The sequence below is a fragment of the Aythya fuligula genome, chromosome 12 (genome assembly GCF_009819795.1).
Source record: "Aythya fuligula isolate bAytFul2 chromosome 12, bAytFul2.pri, whole genome shotgun sequence".
NCBI lineage: Eukaryota > Metazoa > Chordata > Aves > Anseriformes > Anatidae > Aythya > Aythya fuligula.
Window position 1 is genome coordinate 6,959,184 of NC_045570.1, and position 16,732 is coordinate 6,975,915.

The 16,732-nt window shown below is 40.2% G+C and overlaps 1 protein-coding gene across 1 annotated transcript in view; it reads left to right on the top strand.

Annotated features, from left to right (window-relative positions):
• Positions 1 to 16,497, top strand: part of MMP2 (matrix metallopeptidase 2) — a 35,364-nt gene extending 18,867 nt beyond the window's left edge. The window contains exons 7-13 of the mRNA XM_032195553.1: positions 660 to 833; positions 1,982 to 2,137; positions 3,577 to 3,730; positions 8,326 to 8,462; positions 10,374 to 10,533; positions 14,224 to 14,333; positions 15,487 to 16,497. Of these exons, the coding sequence (XP_032051444.1) occupies positions 660 to 833; positions 1,982 to 2,137; positions 3,577 to 3,730; positions 8,326 to 8,462; positions 10,374 to 10,533; positions 14,224 to 14,333; positions 15,487 to 15,590 (995 nt within the window). The 3' untranslated portion in view covers positions 15,591 to 16,497. The remainder of the gene's footprint in view (positions 1 to 659; positions 834 to 1,981; positions 2,138 to 3,576; positions 3,731 to 8,325; positions 8,463 to 10,373; positions 10,534 to 14,223; positions 14,334 to 15,486) is intronic.
• The last annotated feature ends 235 nt before the right edge of the window (positions 16,498 to 16,732 follow it).

A 16,732-nucleotide genomic window follows, 5' to 3' on the forward strand; every position in this document is an offset into this window, starting at 1 on the left:
AAAGCAGTTGCGGGAAAGTTCTGCAAGTTCTTGCATTAGTATTATCAAAAGAAAAAAAAAAAAAAAAGCCACCCTATTTTATAACTATTCTGTGAGAGAACGTTTGAATGTTTATAGCTATTCTGTGAGAGAATGTTTGAATGTTGTCTCACTATTCTGTGAGAGAATGTCATCAATTATTAGGAATTGATGACATTTTGACTACTCTTCAGGACACTTTTTTCCTTGAAAGCTAGTACTTCAGTGGGACAACTACCAACCAGTTGATAATCAGTAGCCCTTTAACCTTCCTGACACTAAACCTAGCTGAGACACTTCAAAGCATTGTGAGGAAAGGCATTATCAAAGTGGCCCCACAGAAGTACTCACTGTGCAATCCTCTTCCACAGAACACCACTAACTGCTTCTTTCTCTAAGCTGTGCACCTGGGTCCAGGGCTTGTTCTCTTTCCCACCAGAACTAAAGGCAAGTTCATTGCAGTGGCCTCTTTCCTGTGTCAGAGGATTTTGTTCTTCACTATTAGTTTTAATCATACTCTCTAGTTAAGAGGATTGCAGATTTTCTCTCTCTTTTTCACGTGTAGCTTAGGAGAAGATGCATCAGCTTAATCCTACAAAAGGGATTCCCTTCTCAATGTGTTTTCCGATCGCTTTCCACAGCCATGTCAACAGTCGGTGGAAATTCAGAGGGAGCCCCTTGCGTGTTCCCCTTCATCTTCCTTGGGAACAAGTACGACTCCTGTACCAGCGCAGGTCGCAATGACGGCAAGCTGTGGTGTGCTTCCACCAGCAGCTACGACGACGACCGCAAGTGGGGCTTCTGTCCGGACCAAGGTAACTCCTCTTCTCAGAGCCATGCAATGGGAACAGCACACTGAGCACAAGGACGGCACCACGCTCGTTACAATTTCATTCTCACACCTATCACTCCTTTCTGTTTATGGCACTTCTCCCCCACCCAGTATCTGAGCAAAACCCCTACATTCAAATGGGAGAAAAACCTTAACAAGTCACCCCAGGGCTCATCTGCCTGAAACATTAAGTCTCCCTAAAACTGCAGTGGAAGTGTATTTCCAAAATATAAAAACCACCCTCCCCCCCTTTAAAAAAAAAAAAAAAAGTAATTGAAAAAGTGTTTCTTTCATGACCAATTTTTCCCTCCAAATCCAAACTCCCAAGGACTACGGTACTTCTCTAGTTATGCAAGAACGGACAAACCAGGAACAAATGCTAAATGTAAACAATGAACACTTGTGACAGATATTGCTAAAGATGAAGAAAAATGTTTAAAAAAAGAGAAAAAAGGAGGGAGCTTTATGTTGTGTCTGTGTGGTGAATATCAGTATTTAAAGTTATTTTCATGAATATTAGCCTTTATTTGTAACATGGATAAAATTAAATAAAGCAAAAGGCATTTTACACATCTACAAACAAGTGCTAGGTTCAGGCTTCTGAATATTTTTCCTTTCTCTTTTAGGAGGAAAATAAATGCCATATTTCAGAGACTGTTTGGACATAATTGATTAAAAGCCATCCTATGATAAAAGATTTTTTTTTTAAACTTAGTATTTGGTACAACAGTGCTGATTCAGGCTTTGTTCAGAGACAGAGGTACACAGACCTGTTAAACATTTCAGTACCATTTCAGGACAGAAGAAGATTTGAGATCTAGATTGCAAGTTTAATTCTTCTGTGCTTAAAGAAAAATCTATGATTTGATACACTTCCTTTTTTCACAGAAGTACTAAGACAAAGTCACAAGTGAGGCTGCAGCAAACATCAGCTACAGCAGAGGTTGTAGACTCTCTCCACTGGAATATTTCTGGGTGTATCTATGACATACATAATTAGAGACTGTAATTACTAATTACCATGTTTATGATTAGGAGATTTTCCTGTACAGCAAGGAAAATAAGACCATGACTAACCTGTGCGGTACATTTTTGACACAAAGCAGCTGATACGAACTCTGTGTTACTCAGGATACAGCCTCTTCTTGGTCGCTGCACATGAATTTGGCCATGCTATGGGACTGGAGCACTCTGAGGACCCGGGAGCTCTCATGGCCCCCATCTACACCTACACCAAGAACTTCCGACTGTCTCAGGATGACATTAAGGGGATCCAGGAGCTATACGGTAAGGCCTTCCTCAGCAGCAGATTCAGCAGAAGAGCACACAGCACAGGCTGAATTTGGGACTCAGAACTTGCAGGGGATTTCATACTGCCCAATATCATGAATGCCACAGACATCCTTTGTTTCACACTACTAGCAGGGCTCCTACTCCAAGCAAGTATCACAGTTTAAGGATAATGAGTCACCAAATTTAGTGAACTATCCCCAGAGCTCCCCTGATAAATTCCCAACTTGTAGATTCCAGTTCCTCTTGCCTCTACTGGGACAATGAAATGTTATGGTTTTCTCTAGCCTGAAATACCCAATGGGGGTGTTTTTGTCTACATCACCCTGAGCTTCCCAGACTGCAACTGTCTGTAGGAGGGGAAGGGGTTTGCTTCCTCTCCCAGCTGGAAAAGAGATCCCATTGACTTCCCACATTCAGGTTGTACAGGCACGATAACGTTTGCAGGTAATGTGTGGAAGGTGATAGATGTATGTAAACATATTTGGCAAGCTCCTGGAGAAGAAAGTGTTTTTATGCTGGTACATCTTTAAAATTCATTACTTTCTCCACAGACACACTTATATAAATGGAAGGTACTTTAATCATAATCATTCCTTTGCATTTTACTATCTTCCACGTTCTGAAGGCAAAAATATACTACGGTCAATTAAACAGCCTAGGAAAATCCATACCATTTCTCTTTCTGTACTTTTCCCTTTTCTACTGAGATATCTTCCTAATTGTGACTACATCCTACAGTATTTAAGACTTTAAAAATGATAAGAATACACCAAAATGATTACCGCAAGAGACCTTTTTATCAAAAATCTGATATCAATCTTTTTTTTTTTTTTCCTCTTGTTCTTAGGTGCTTTAATTAAGAGTGGGAATTGAGACATGGGCAGGGTTAAGTGAATTTCCTAAGCTTGCACAGCATATCGCTGAGAGAGTTCAGAATTTAACCCAATTTTCTCAAGTCACACCTCAAAAACCAAGACAAAACTGTCTTTCATGCTTCTTTGTACCTGAAATAACCCTTACACAAATGGCTTTCTATATAATACAATTGTTTGGGGAAAAAAACTTGGCTTTTTTCCATTCCTATCACCTTAAACCCGCTACATGCACATTGTGTTTAGTGAAGGAAAGCAGACTGATGTCTAAGAAACAGCCAAAAAGTAGAACAAAATAAAATAAACCTGATGGCAAAGAGCACGTTCTAAAGAACACATTTTGATTAGTGATAAAGACACAGAGGCCACATACAAATTGTTCCAAATTCATCTTCATAACTTGCAACCACCCTTCTTTATTAGAATTTTTAATACTGAAGTTGTTTCCCCCTTTGAGCACCACCTCAGAATCATTCCCCTTCTATAAATTTTGTGAGTTCACGTGTTACCCACCCAGCACTGCCTTTCAGTGTAGCAGGCTCTCTCTGTTCACCATTACAGAAGTATCCACCGATGTCGAACCCGGACCAGGGCCAGGCCCAGGCCCAGGCCCACGTCCTACCCTTGGACCTGTCACTCCAGAGCTGTGCAAGCATGACATCGTGTTTGATGGAGTCGCACAAATTAGAGGAGAAACATTTTTCTTCAAAGACAGGTAAGTGAGATATGCTGTTTACTGATGGGCCTCAAGCAGAGGAATCTGTCAAACCTATTTGGCCAAATCTAGAAAGTTATCATCAGGCACAACCTCTGCCTTTTCTTCTGTGTGCTCAGGGATAGCAACGTGTCATAATCAGCTCCTAGGGGAAAGAAATGGCAAATTGTGATGGTTTGAATTCTGGCTTCTGCCTACACTGGGATTGCTCATGCCAAGATGCTATGACAGCGACTGGGTAGTAGTTATAGCCAAGATCAGAACAAAATGCCAGTAGCCTTTCAAAAAGAGCCTGATCTCATGGTATCTTCAACCCAATTTAATTATTAGAGAGCCAAAATAAACCTTGGTGCCACACTCTGCTGGTTTCTGTGGAATCACACAAGGGTTGCAACCAGCTCAAAAGGGTCAAGTAGCTGGGAAAAGCATCCAAACTTCTAAACACTTATGCAAACCACATCTGACCCCTCCCTCCCCCCAGATCCTTAGAGATTTATGCATCTGTAATATTAATCACAAAATTAGCAATGGAAGAGATGCATTAGTCAGTCTATTGCCTGCCAAACAAGGATTCACTCCCTATAAAATATTTCCGGATGCTGACTGTAGCAAGAACTGCAAGGACTGTTAACTCGGCACTGGAAACCCCATTACTTCTGGTGAAGTAGAGCTCTGGAGGCACGATCCTTCCTGATTTCATTCCATATAGTCTGCAATCTGGAGGAAAGTTGCAAATCTGACTGCAGGAAAACTTCTAATCTGAACTTCCAAAAACACACCCCAAAAGAAGCACACCACCCAGGGCTAGTGGCAATGATCCCTAATGCCTCCCCCACCAGAGACTGTTTTAGCAAAACTTCAGTGTAGGCATTACGATGGCCTGGCCTGAAGAGGGCCTGGCCTTTTCCTGTGTTCCTAAAGACACAATTATGGACATCTGTCAGCAAATCTTGTCCTTGAATTATTTAATACAGGACAAGTCCAGAAATCATTAACAACAGCATTCTGCAACTCATGGCTGCTGTAACGACACATCAGAGATGCTGATGATTAGGATAGGGAGCAGGAGGGCAAAGGCCCTAAAGCAGAAGACACAAGAGGCTTTTCTTGTGCAAGAGCAGAGGTGTTCCTGAGAGGACAAGGTGGCTGCACAGCTGCAGCTCCTTTGCCAGGGTCCTGTTATTGCCCAGCTGCTCAGCACTGAACAGCTTCTCCTAAAGACTATGAGACTTGGCAGCACCATGCCCGAGAGACACGAAAGCTCTTTCTTCCCTGCCATAAATCAATGCCCAGTTTTAAATCATTTACCCTCAGCTGCTCTGAACGTTCTCCCAAAGCAACTGAAGATCTGGGCCCATGTTATGTTCAATGCATGTGCCCATATCAAACATCTCCTAGCATATACAAGCATCTGAAGCTGATAGACATATTAAAACTCACCTTTTCATTGCTCCTAGACAGATTGTTTTGGATTTGAGGGTTTACAATCTGTACTGCACTCTTGGTGTTTCAGCAATGCAGAAACCGGGATTCTGTTCTTCTAACCGGGAATTGTTAACGTAACCATTTCTATTACAACCACTATGTGCTAAAAGGATTCATTCAACACGTCCATGGGGACACCTGGGAAACCGTCTGTGCTATTCCTCTGGGCCCCCATCAGCAGCAGGCCCAGATTCCTTACAACCCAGTGATCCTGGATCACTAGTAATGGCTAGCAATAGCCCTCTCTTGGCCCAGAAAGGGCTCCACTGTACCAGCAGATCAGCCTCGCAGGAAACCAGTGCTGGGCCCCTCCAGTAAGCAGTGCAGAGCTGGCCCCACCACCCTGGCTTACCAAGTTCGCCAAAAACAGTGCAAAAACATCTGCTAGCGTAGTCAGAGAGCTAAATTATTTACCTTATCTCAGTGCTTTCAAAAGGAAAAACACATTCTTATAACAATAAAAAAGCCTTGCAAGTTCCACAGTATTCACAGCATCCTGATGTCCTTTTGCTCACTCGTTGGCCTTGATTTTCAGCCCTTGCTTCTGCTTTGATAAAGTGGTAACCACGTACAGCTTGATTCAGCAAGGAACCATTTGAAAACTGTCCCTAAATCAGCAGAGCAATTCGGTGTTCCCTGTAATCTGAACAAAACAGAGGTATTTCACATTCAGCTGGTCGAAGAACTACACAAATACTAAACCAATCTGTTCAAATTGGCTCATTCTCTACCCAACGTTCAGCAAAAGCAGACAATTGTTTAATTGTTTTCCTCTGGAATGGGTTTGCCTGTCAGTCTTGCAGCATTCAAAATACCAGGCAAGCAACATTATGACTCACTTTTGGAATCCAAAAAGCAAAATGTCTATCATGTCATGTGACTTCTATGATTCACTGAAATGACCCCAGCACCCAACTGTCACATTGCACAGCCATAAGGAGCAAGTAGCAAAAAGGAGGTCGGATGAGATGAATTATTTTTAAAATTGTTTTTGTCTTCCCCTCAAACCACATCTCAAACCAAAGAAATCAAAGGGACTACACACCCAACAGTTGAGCCTTTCCACTGGGCACAGGATTCTCCAAGCAACCAGTGTCTAAATACAACCCACTGATTTGGTCCCTTTACATAGCTGCACATAATCATAATAAGTAATAATAACGACATTGATTATGTTACCATATAAAATTAAAAGTATGAATTCTGTCTACAAACCTAATATTAAAATATAACCTGAACGACTTTAAACATTTTAATGTTTTCAAAGTGAAATGAGAAAGCAAAATTTCACCATTTCCTCAGTGGCATGAGTAGAAATAAAAATACCTCTTACCCAATTCAGAAACAAAAGAAAATTCAACTTTGACAAAGCTTCCCTCCCCACAGAAAACCTCACCATTTTAAGAAGTTCCTTGAAATGTGGGCTTTATTAAAAAAACCCCTGTGTTCAAGTCTCCATTGACTCCAGAAAGTTTTGAATTCATGCAGATAGCAATTATTAGTGCTGACTCAGCCATGAATCAGGTCCAAACTTGACTGAGAATCCTGTAACCTGGCTTTTCACAGGAGCTTTTTTTTTTTCCTTCTTCCTTTAAGGAGCTACTTTTAGGAAAGAAGCGTTGTGAAAATTTGTTACACAGATATCTATTTCATATATTGGATCTGCTTTTCTGTCTAAGATGAGATGTACAAAACATGTTTTATCATTACCTTTTACAGTGTTTCATGTATGCCGAAAAACTGTCACAAATAAGAGCAATTAGCAAACTGCTCTATTCTTTGTCTCTTTTTTAAATGAAAATCATGGGATATGCTCAGATTTTTTTTACATGTTAAAAATAGATTTGTGCATGCAAAATGAGAATAAGTTTATCTACTATCTTAATTATTAGTACCATATGTCAGGTTAAATTAATATGTATTTATTAATTAAGAGAAAAAAAGATGCACTTTGCCAGTTGCACTCTTCTTCATATCAAACACTGCAGATTATCATAATTCAGTATGCAGCAGCTAATTATACTTGCAAATGCATTTCAAAATGTTTTATTTGTCCTAGCTAATGTTGTTTGTTTCAAGTCAAGTTTCTGTTGATAAAAACACAGCAATTTATTGAATGAATTTAGGACTGATGCTCCAACTTTTAGGCAAAAGCAAAAATCAATTTCAGCTCCTGGTTTCTCAAGCATTTGCTTATTCTAGGTAGGAACGAGTAATGACTACTTGCAGTCTGCAAAAAATAAGGTGCCAGTAGCATCTTGATCTTCAGAAACATAATAATGGTGAGAGCTGTTTGACCTTATAATTTAATAGCTCCAGCTTGGTGGTATCACTATACTTAGTGGTATCACTAACCTGCTGAGTTTCATTTATGACAACAGCAAAACTTTTGTTCTTCTGAGGGGAAAAAAGTTGTTTGTTCTATGGAGGAAGAAACTGCAGAGCTATTTTTAATACCAAAAGCCCTCAGTACAAAGCTCTGCCACTTAAAGATAATTACAGCTTTTTAGAGCTTAAATCAAATGATGATCCTACTTATCCATAAAGTAGCCAATAAATCACCCTTTGCATTTCTCTAATGAACATTTTTAGAGCTGGCAGTTCCTTTTACAGCCCAGCTCACTTCCAAGCAGTTTGATATACAGTTATTAAATCTGAACTTTCAGTCACTACAACAGCCATTGCAAGAGCAATTCATGGAATACAGATCTCTGCTTTTGTCCAACACTCATCCATCTGCTCCATACACAACAGCGGGAGAGCTTTAATAGTTTAAATGCCCTGTAAATGAGTTTATTTATATAATCAAAGCACAGACTGCATTTTGCTCTGATGCAAAAAGCAATGCGAACTCCAAAGCAATCAGCTTAAGCAATTTCATCCGCAGTCCAGCATGCAGCTCATCGTGCATCGTTTCAGCAACACACATCTAAGTGAATGGTTTGGCTTTCCAGTTGCTGTAGGAAAACAGTTTTAAGTGTGTGTTGCTGCTGATGTGGGCGCGCACACATGCGTGCACGCGCACCCGGCCTTTGCCAGGAATGATGAGAAACAGATGTGCTGCTGAATTAGTTCATTGTAAATCTCGTACAATTTTGTGTTCTGCTCAGATTCATGTGGAGGACTGTAAACCCTCGAGGAAAACCCACGGGTCCTCTTCTTGTTGCTACATTCTGGCCTGATCTGCCAGAGAAAATTGATGCTGTCTACGAGGCCCCTCAGGACGAGAAGGCTGTATTTTTTTCAGGTACTGGTTTTTAGCTTTAAAATGCAAGTAGTCATTTGCATAAGTGTTGTGTTCGGCTTGGCTTCCTCTGACTTGTAACCAGGCCAGGGCACGGCCTGCCTGGGAGCCAGTACAGCCGCTGGTAGGGGTGGCAGATCTCAAACGCCCCATGCCAGCAAAGGCCGGGTCTAGAGGCTCTGACCAGCATTCAGCCCCGTTACAGCCACAGCACAGAGGAGCCACAGGCCCCTGGAAGGATACATTCACCAACAAACAGAACTAAACAGGGATTAGGACTTCAAACACAAAGCAACCCAACAGCAACAGTGGGAGCTCTGTTTCACTCTGTGTTTCTTCCTTTTCTTCTCATTTTAACCTATTGTCTGTTGGGGTTGCTTGAGAAGACTGCATCCTTTTTTCCCATGCCTCCCCCTGCCTTCTCCTCCTTTGCCAGAGGCTGACTTCTGCTCTGGCTCCCCAGGACCTGCCTCGGTGGCTCTCCAGCAAGGACAGAGGCAGTCATGCCCGCCGCCTCCGCAGGAGGGGAGGAGCAGGGGAAGGGCTGCCCTGGCCACCCTAAAGCACACACATGGTTCAGCTGTGCTGGCCGAGTTAGCAGGGCTGGGAGGCTGCTTTCAACATGACAGACTGAGCCAGCAAAAACTGGGCTGCAGTGTCTCCTAAAAACATGACTAAACATCTCCAGTCATGTAAAAACCACATGGCCGATGCTGCTGTACGTTTTCTGTACAGGATGGAAAAGAGTAATGATAATCTGTTCCACATGGCTCAAAGGCTATTTGCTTTAGTTTACATCGGGAAAAGAAACACTTTAAAATGTTTTATTTCAGCCAAGTCAAAACACTTTCAATAATGCATATACTATACATAACCCTATTACATCTGCATCTCTCTCCCTCTCTCACCTATGTCAGCCCCCTTGTTATGTTTTCCAGAAAAACGTAACTAACCTGCTTTAAGTAAATAAGAACTATCAAGCCATCAAAGATTGGTTTGAAAGTCACCTGAAACCCAGCTGTCTGAAAATACTTGCTGGCGAGAGCCACCCTTTGCTCCTGAATGGTGAAAGCGCAATTTCACACCCCGCTTTTTTTTTTTTTTTTTTTTTTTTAAAGTATTTCTCCAATCCTGCCCTTTACACCTGTCTCATTAAATATTTGACTTTCCTTCCCACTAACTGTATCGCAGGATCCAAGAGACATCCCTTCATGAACAAATCTTTCCACGGTGTTAAGTGAATCCAGTTGGGGTGTTTACTAAGGAAATTACAATTCCACATAAAGAATGCAAAATCAGACCATCTTCCACCAGTACATATTTGGAGATACATTAGAAAATGTCATATGACAAAAGACAACAGAAGCAGGAACTCTGGGCAAAAAATTCCTGGTAATTGCTCAATAAAATCACTAAATAAAACAAGACAAGGAGACAAATGGCTAAAAAAAAAAAAAAAAAAAAAAAAAAAAGAGTAGAAAGTAGTGAGTTTCTGCATTTAACCTCCAGGTGCCCATGTCCAATTTCAGCCCATCTTCACCATACAAAAATTTACCAATATTAACAATTTAGTTTTACAATATGCCAACTGTTGTGTTGTGTTTTGTTTTTAAAAAGGTAAACAGCTATACTTTAGAAAGACTTTCCCCAAGAGTTCAGAAAAATGAGACAGACAAGGAGAAAGAGGAGGCAAAAGCACACTGAGGTGATATTTTACTAAGATCAAGCAACAATTACAAGGCAAAAGCAGAAACTGTGATCACAGTACAACTGCACTCTAGTGTTTCATAGATGGAAAAATATTAGAGTGTCTAGCATTACAATTAGAACAAAATTTCCCATATCATAGCACAAAAGAAGAAATATTCCTCTGTATTTGATTAATAATTAGAGTTTGTTTCTTACTTTTCTTAGGAAATGAGTACTGGGTTTATACAGCCAGCAACTTGGATAGGGGCTATCCAAAGAAACTCACCAGCCTGGGACTACCGCCTGATGTGCAACGCGTCGATGCAGCTTTTAACTGGGGCAGAAACAAGAAGACGTATATTTTCGCTGGAGACAGATACTGGAAGTAAGAGGCAAAGAAGTGGCAGTGGCGGGACGTTGTTAGCCAAGCTTGGATCTCTAGGGCTGAATGCACACTCACGTGCAGGAGGAAGGAGTCAGTCAGACTCAGGGGTTTCATCCTCCGGGGGAAAAAAAAAATAAAGGAGGGCTGCTGAGACAGCACTGACAGTGGTGGTGGGCGAGGATGCTGAGGCAGGGATATGGTTGGAGAGCACTCCAATACAACAGTGGGAATCTAGTGTGTATTTGAGCTAACAACTTGCTAGGGAAGAGGAGATCTGGTGTCTCTGCCATGCTGCTCACCACTAACAACCCATCCCTCGAACCCTGCGTCCCAGCAACTGTCCCACATCAGTCCCAGGCTCCTACAAGGGGCAAGTTGGTCCTATCACCAGCTCATAACTAGGAGAAAGCTCTGAAAGGACTTCAAAAAAAAAAAAAATGCTAATCATCAGTCACTTGAAGCCAGATTGCCTTTGAAATTCTTTCACTAAGCCACCAGGTCTGAAGGCGCTGTATGCAAAAGAAACACCAACCTGTGGCTAGCGAAGCTCACTGGAGATGTGGGGGTGACTGCAATCCTCTCGGCAGCTGATGTACCAGTCACTCACTATGAGCTTTACTCATAGAGTTGGCACTGAGGAGATCTGAACAAACTGCAAGAAGGCTGTTAGTACTTCAGGAAAGAAATCACAGCTTCAATGCATTTTGACAGTCTCAGCAATCCTTTTCATGTTTCCAGTGCATGATCAGGGAAGATTTGTTGCAAAGAAGTCCACAAATACCCACAAATGCCTGTAAATGTGTATTTACACTAGGGTTCCTGTTAAAAGACTGTTTGAGAAGCAAAATATGATGCAACATAAGCAACTAAACTCACACCTTTTTATTAAAACAATTATCATATTGCGATGGGGCTGAGACACCCTAACCAGCATGGGATCTGTGTTACTATAATCATCACCCAATAATTCCACCCAAGGCTTTATGTTTTAGATGGGCAAAGCATAAAAAAGAAAGATGCACAGACTTGACTAAGCTTATACAGCAATCTGTGCCAGAGCTGGGCACCAAGCTATATTTCTAAGTAAATTTCAAGATATCTAAACTGCAATCAAGATGCAAGTGACCTGCTACAAGAACACACTCTGTCCAGGAAAGGTATCAGTCTCAGAGATTAAGAAGGAATGTCTTGAAAATGCCCCAAGACTACTGCAGTGTTAGAAGTAAATACCCTGCATTGCACCTGATGAATAGTGTACTAAGCTTATTTAATGGAATTTTACCGTCTTAGCTGGCAGGAAGACTTGGCACAAAAGATGGTCTTACAAAGCAGACGTGCCTTGGTGCTTTGATAACTGGGTGAATTACCTCTGTGCTGCCTAGCAGAACAGTGTGAGACCAGAACAGAGACGCTAACTCCTGCTTTTACCATCCGAGGTCTCTTCCAGGAACAGGGCTGTACTCCAGGAATGCCACCATTAAGCAACAGGCTGAAAATTGAACCACCCATTAACTGACAATTTAGAGGAAAGCTAAAAAGTAGAAACAGCAAGAGAAATCTAAAAGGTTCTACAAGCTATAAGGGGCCCTTCTGAGAGATGATCTATATAAAATATCAAAGGAAGTATCAGTAAAATTGAGTCCACTTTATATGAACATTAATTTCATGTTATTATCAAGTTGGATGAATGTCTTTTTTATATCCTAATGGCTGTGGAGTCCTGTAAGTAAATAAAATACCCTTTTACAAGTGCCACTTAATCATAACTTTCTTTCAATTACTTTGAAGACTCTACTCTCCTCTATAATTTAAAGGAAAAAAAAGAACTTAAAAGCTAAAGAACATTATTCATCTTTTAATGTCACAGAGACCATCTTGTTAAATTATTTCAAGTAGTTTTAATACAGCCATTTGCAATACTTCTGATTTCTATCAGAGCCTACAGACTATGAGGTAGCAAAACTGCCGGGCTCCTTTGTACCAACCATTGTTGTGATTAACTGCACTCCAGGGCCTCCACGTAATTCACTACTCTAATCTCAGACCGTACTCCTATGCATTCCAGAACGCATAGTTTATTGTTAAAAAATCAAAAGAAGCTTAAGTAATTTCTATATGTTAAAGATGAAAGCAAGCTGTTGACAAATATTTGAGAAAAAAATGCATCAGATGCAGTAACATTGAAGAATGTGCTTGTTTCATTTTATACAAGGACTTTGCCACATAGAATCAAAATTGTTTCATACCATAATCCTTTCTTTGCTATTATCACACTTGCTTTTAATGGATTTTTGGAAGCTTCCTCCTCTCCCTTCACCCAGCCCTGAGCTATTTTAGCGTTATTGTAACAAGATTGTTGAACAAAGAGAAGTTATGTGAAGGAGAAGCGGAGCTGGCTCAGATTCCACAGCTCAAATTTTAAAGCTGCGTAAGAAGACACTAAGCTTTTCTTTAAATACCCAAAGAAAATATAGGAAGTAATTTAAATTATTTATATAAATTGATTTTAACCAACCTACTGCTCAGTTGTACTAGTGTACCTTTGGATAAAATCCAAGTAGTTTCATAGTGCAGTAAGGGAGAAGTGACCCAAGGTACCTACAGATGTGAGAAGCAGAACACACGACCATAACACTTCCCTCCTGCCAGCGCTGGTCCCAGAAGAGCTGTCTGAAGCCTGCCCTTTTTGAAGAGGTGCTGGTGGAGGGACTGAGGTCTCACGCACTGGAAGCCTGCTTCAAAGCATGTCCTGTGTCACTGCTCCTCAGGACATCTCCCCTGCTCCAGCCCAGCACTGACTGAAATCTATACGCCAGGAAAAAGGGGAAACCAGGCTGCTGTCTTGCTGCTTTCCTCTGAGCAATTAAGGACCTTGCATCTGTGGGACATTTATTCCCTGTGTATGGAAATGGAGATTCTGGATTACCTGGGGGTGTGCAGAAATGACTCCACACCGATCTACCTTCACCATGTATAGCGGGAAGCAGTCAGTGAAACAACTGACCGTCTGCCAACATGGATGCACGCAGGTCCACTCACTTTTGAAGGACACTGAAATCTAAACCCTAATTCCTCGGAGTTGTGTGGATTAGCATCAGATGAGGTTTTCTCTTCAAAGCAGTGCACCAAAGCCATCGTGTTGTTCAAATAAATGCACCCATTTTAACATGGCATTTACCTCTTGAACATCACAAAGAGAAAAAGGACTGTGAGAAATCAATAGGGTTTTTTAACAAAAAGTTAAGGGAAGAATTAGGGTGGAATTTGTAATTTAATAGTAATCCATCAGTTACATGGACTACAAGCTTAATTTATTTAACAAGTGTGTGGTTTTTTTTTTTTTAATATATTAATTTCTCATTAAAATCTGGTATCTCCATATGTCGGTTGCTGCCTGAAAACAGTCACCTTTCCTAAAATTATCTTTGGAATTTTAAAGCTCGATTTCTGGAAAACATTTTGCTTAGCAAAATTTCAATGTAGCACGAATTACAGTTCCAGAAGGAAGGATTTCACAGGGTTTTAAAGGAATTAGGAATAAAAATAATAATTCAATGTAAACAATGTTACAGTCTTGGTTATCTTTTCTGTTTGATTGTTTTATACAGTCACATGAGGACTCCCTGAAAAATTATGCTAAATTTCTACATTAAATACAGATATGTAATGCAGAGATATAATTTGCTTTAGGTACAATGAAGAAAAGAAAAAAATGGAACTTGCATCCCCTAAATTCATTGCGGATTCCTGGAATGGAGTTCCAGATAACCTAGATGCTGTCCTGGGTCTCGGTGACAGTGGTAAGCTATAATCCGATCTAAGTCTCTAACAAGGTCTCTTATTTGTCTCCTGTGACACTTACTGGATACTTCAATTCCTTGTGGTCCATAAGAGCCACTGCTGCTCACATCTGCAAACTACTAGATCACACTAACTTTCTGGGCTCTCTCTTTTTCCATTGAACATCAGTTGACAAATACCCTATTAATCACAGCTCAAAATACTTTAGATGAAACTTTTACAGAACAGAACCTCTCCTGGAATACTTTTATACAAATAAATAATAATAGTTTTGCTAACAGCCTTTTTCACAAAGCTCATTGAATTTCAACTTGCTACTCTTTATCATTTACTTCCTTGATGCTGAACACTTCGCAAAAACTTAACAGGGCAGAAATCAGCATTCAGTTGGATTTTTCTCCTTTTCTTCCTTGCTATTTTCTTGAAAATAGCAAAAGCAATAATAAGGCTATGCATGGCTTGTCAAAGCATCTTGAAGCATCTTAGTACTTTCCATTGCTTTGTTGTACTGGCCTGGAAGCCCACTACACAACCGTCAGGCTGTTATGTAAATGGAAAAGAGCTACCGATGACACAGTCGCTTGGATCTCCAGACATCACACTCTTCTGTAGGCTGCTCAGGATCAGCACCATTTCAGCATCCTTCTGCTCTAGCATAGCATGAACTAGAATATGATGTTCACCTTGATCACAAACAGGTGGTGTTTTGCTCTCTCTTTTTTTTTTTTTAATTTTTTTTTTTTTTTTAAAAAAAAAAAAAACAACACTCCTAGCAACTTCAGCTGAGGGCCTGGCCCACAGCACGGCCTCATATTGTTGCACAGGTATGTGTAGAAGTTTGGAAACATCGCTAATATCACAAGTCCTAACTTGTTTACAGTTTCAACAGCAATTTTGCCAGCAAATATTTCTGCCCAGAAAATTCTGGCTCACAAAATGGTAAAGTGACTTCAGGTTCTATTTAGGACAAGACCTTTGTTCTCCAGAATGGGAATTTCTATTTATTTTTTAAATAAAACTTTTTTAATGTGTGCAAATGCTTCAGGAATAAGCTCTTATAGTTCATTAAGCTTTGTGAAATCAAACAAAGAAGCTTTGATCAAGAGATCTGCGCTCCATAATCTAAGCATACTGTTTTATTTGCCTTTACAGGGTACACCTACTTTTTCAAAGACCAGTATTATCTACAGATGGAAGACAAGAGCTTGAAGATTGTTAAAATTGGCAAGATAAATTCTGACTGGTTGGGTTGCTGAACTGTATGAGATATTAATAACCAAATATTTACTTTTTTGTTATATGCCTTATCTGTAATTAGAAATAGATCTGAATGCTAATTACTGGACCAGTCTGGTACTGGCACCAAAACATTAAGTACCAGTACTGTACACATCAGATAATTTAAAACTGTTTGCCTCCTCAGTATACAAGAGATGTTTACGTATATATTCTGGTACAAGTTTTCAGTTTTTCATGCTAGTAATAGTAATGCTAGTAACAGAACACCCGTCGGTCTTTATTCCCCTGGTGCTTAAAGAAAGCATTGAAACCATTGCAGACTGGATCAGGCCCCTGTGTTATCTTACATACATCCCCAATAGCCTCAAACGAGATGTACCAGCAGTGCACTTTGATATATATTTTTTTTAATACAACTCTTTTATAAATAGATGGTTTGTCCTGATGTTTTTCACCCTCTTGAGAGTTTGATCATTACTTCCATTTATTTACATACTACAGAAAGACTGTCAAAGGCACAGGTTGCCTCGGGATTTGATTTGTGTTGATGCATGATGGAATCATGGCAAGAAACTGTATTAAAGTATTGTTTTAAAGTACTTTTTATTTTAATACCGTAGTTAAGTCTAGCAATTTGCTTCATGCACTTTGTTACTACTCTATAACTTGTTTATATGGACAGAAGACTCAGATTTTTGAAGTCAATGCGTTATACATAAAAGCCAAGTATTATTGTTTAACTTGTTTTATTTTTCCATTCTTTCTAATATTGGGTTTTTGTTTGGTTAGGTTTTCTGCTTATGCATTGGGCAACAGAAAGTGTTCTCTTCCCATTTGATGGAATGTTTCTCATTTAAAAACAAAACAAAAATGTCCCACACATGAAGTGCCAATGATACAAATAAAATCAAATTACACTGTCAACATTTCTCATGGCTATGCTTTCTCGTATCATTTGGAATCAGAAGTTCAGTAGCATGTTACAGTGGATACCACAAAGGGTGGGCAATATTACCCCAGTATATAACTGTATACTGGACTTATTTAGAAACCTGGGTTAACTTTTCTGTTTGTTCTAAGATGGAAGGCAGCAGCTTGCATTAAAGAGATGATATGGCCCTGCATACCATAAGGTTGGAAAAGACCTCCAAGATCATCT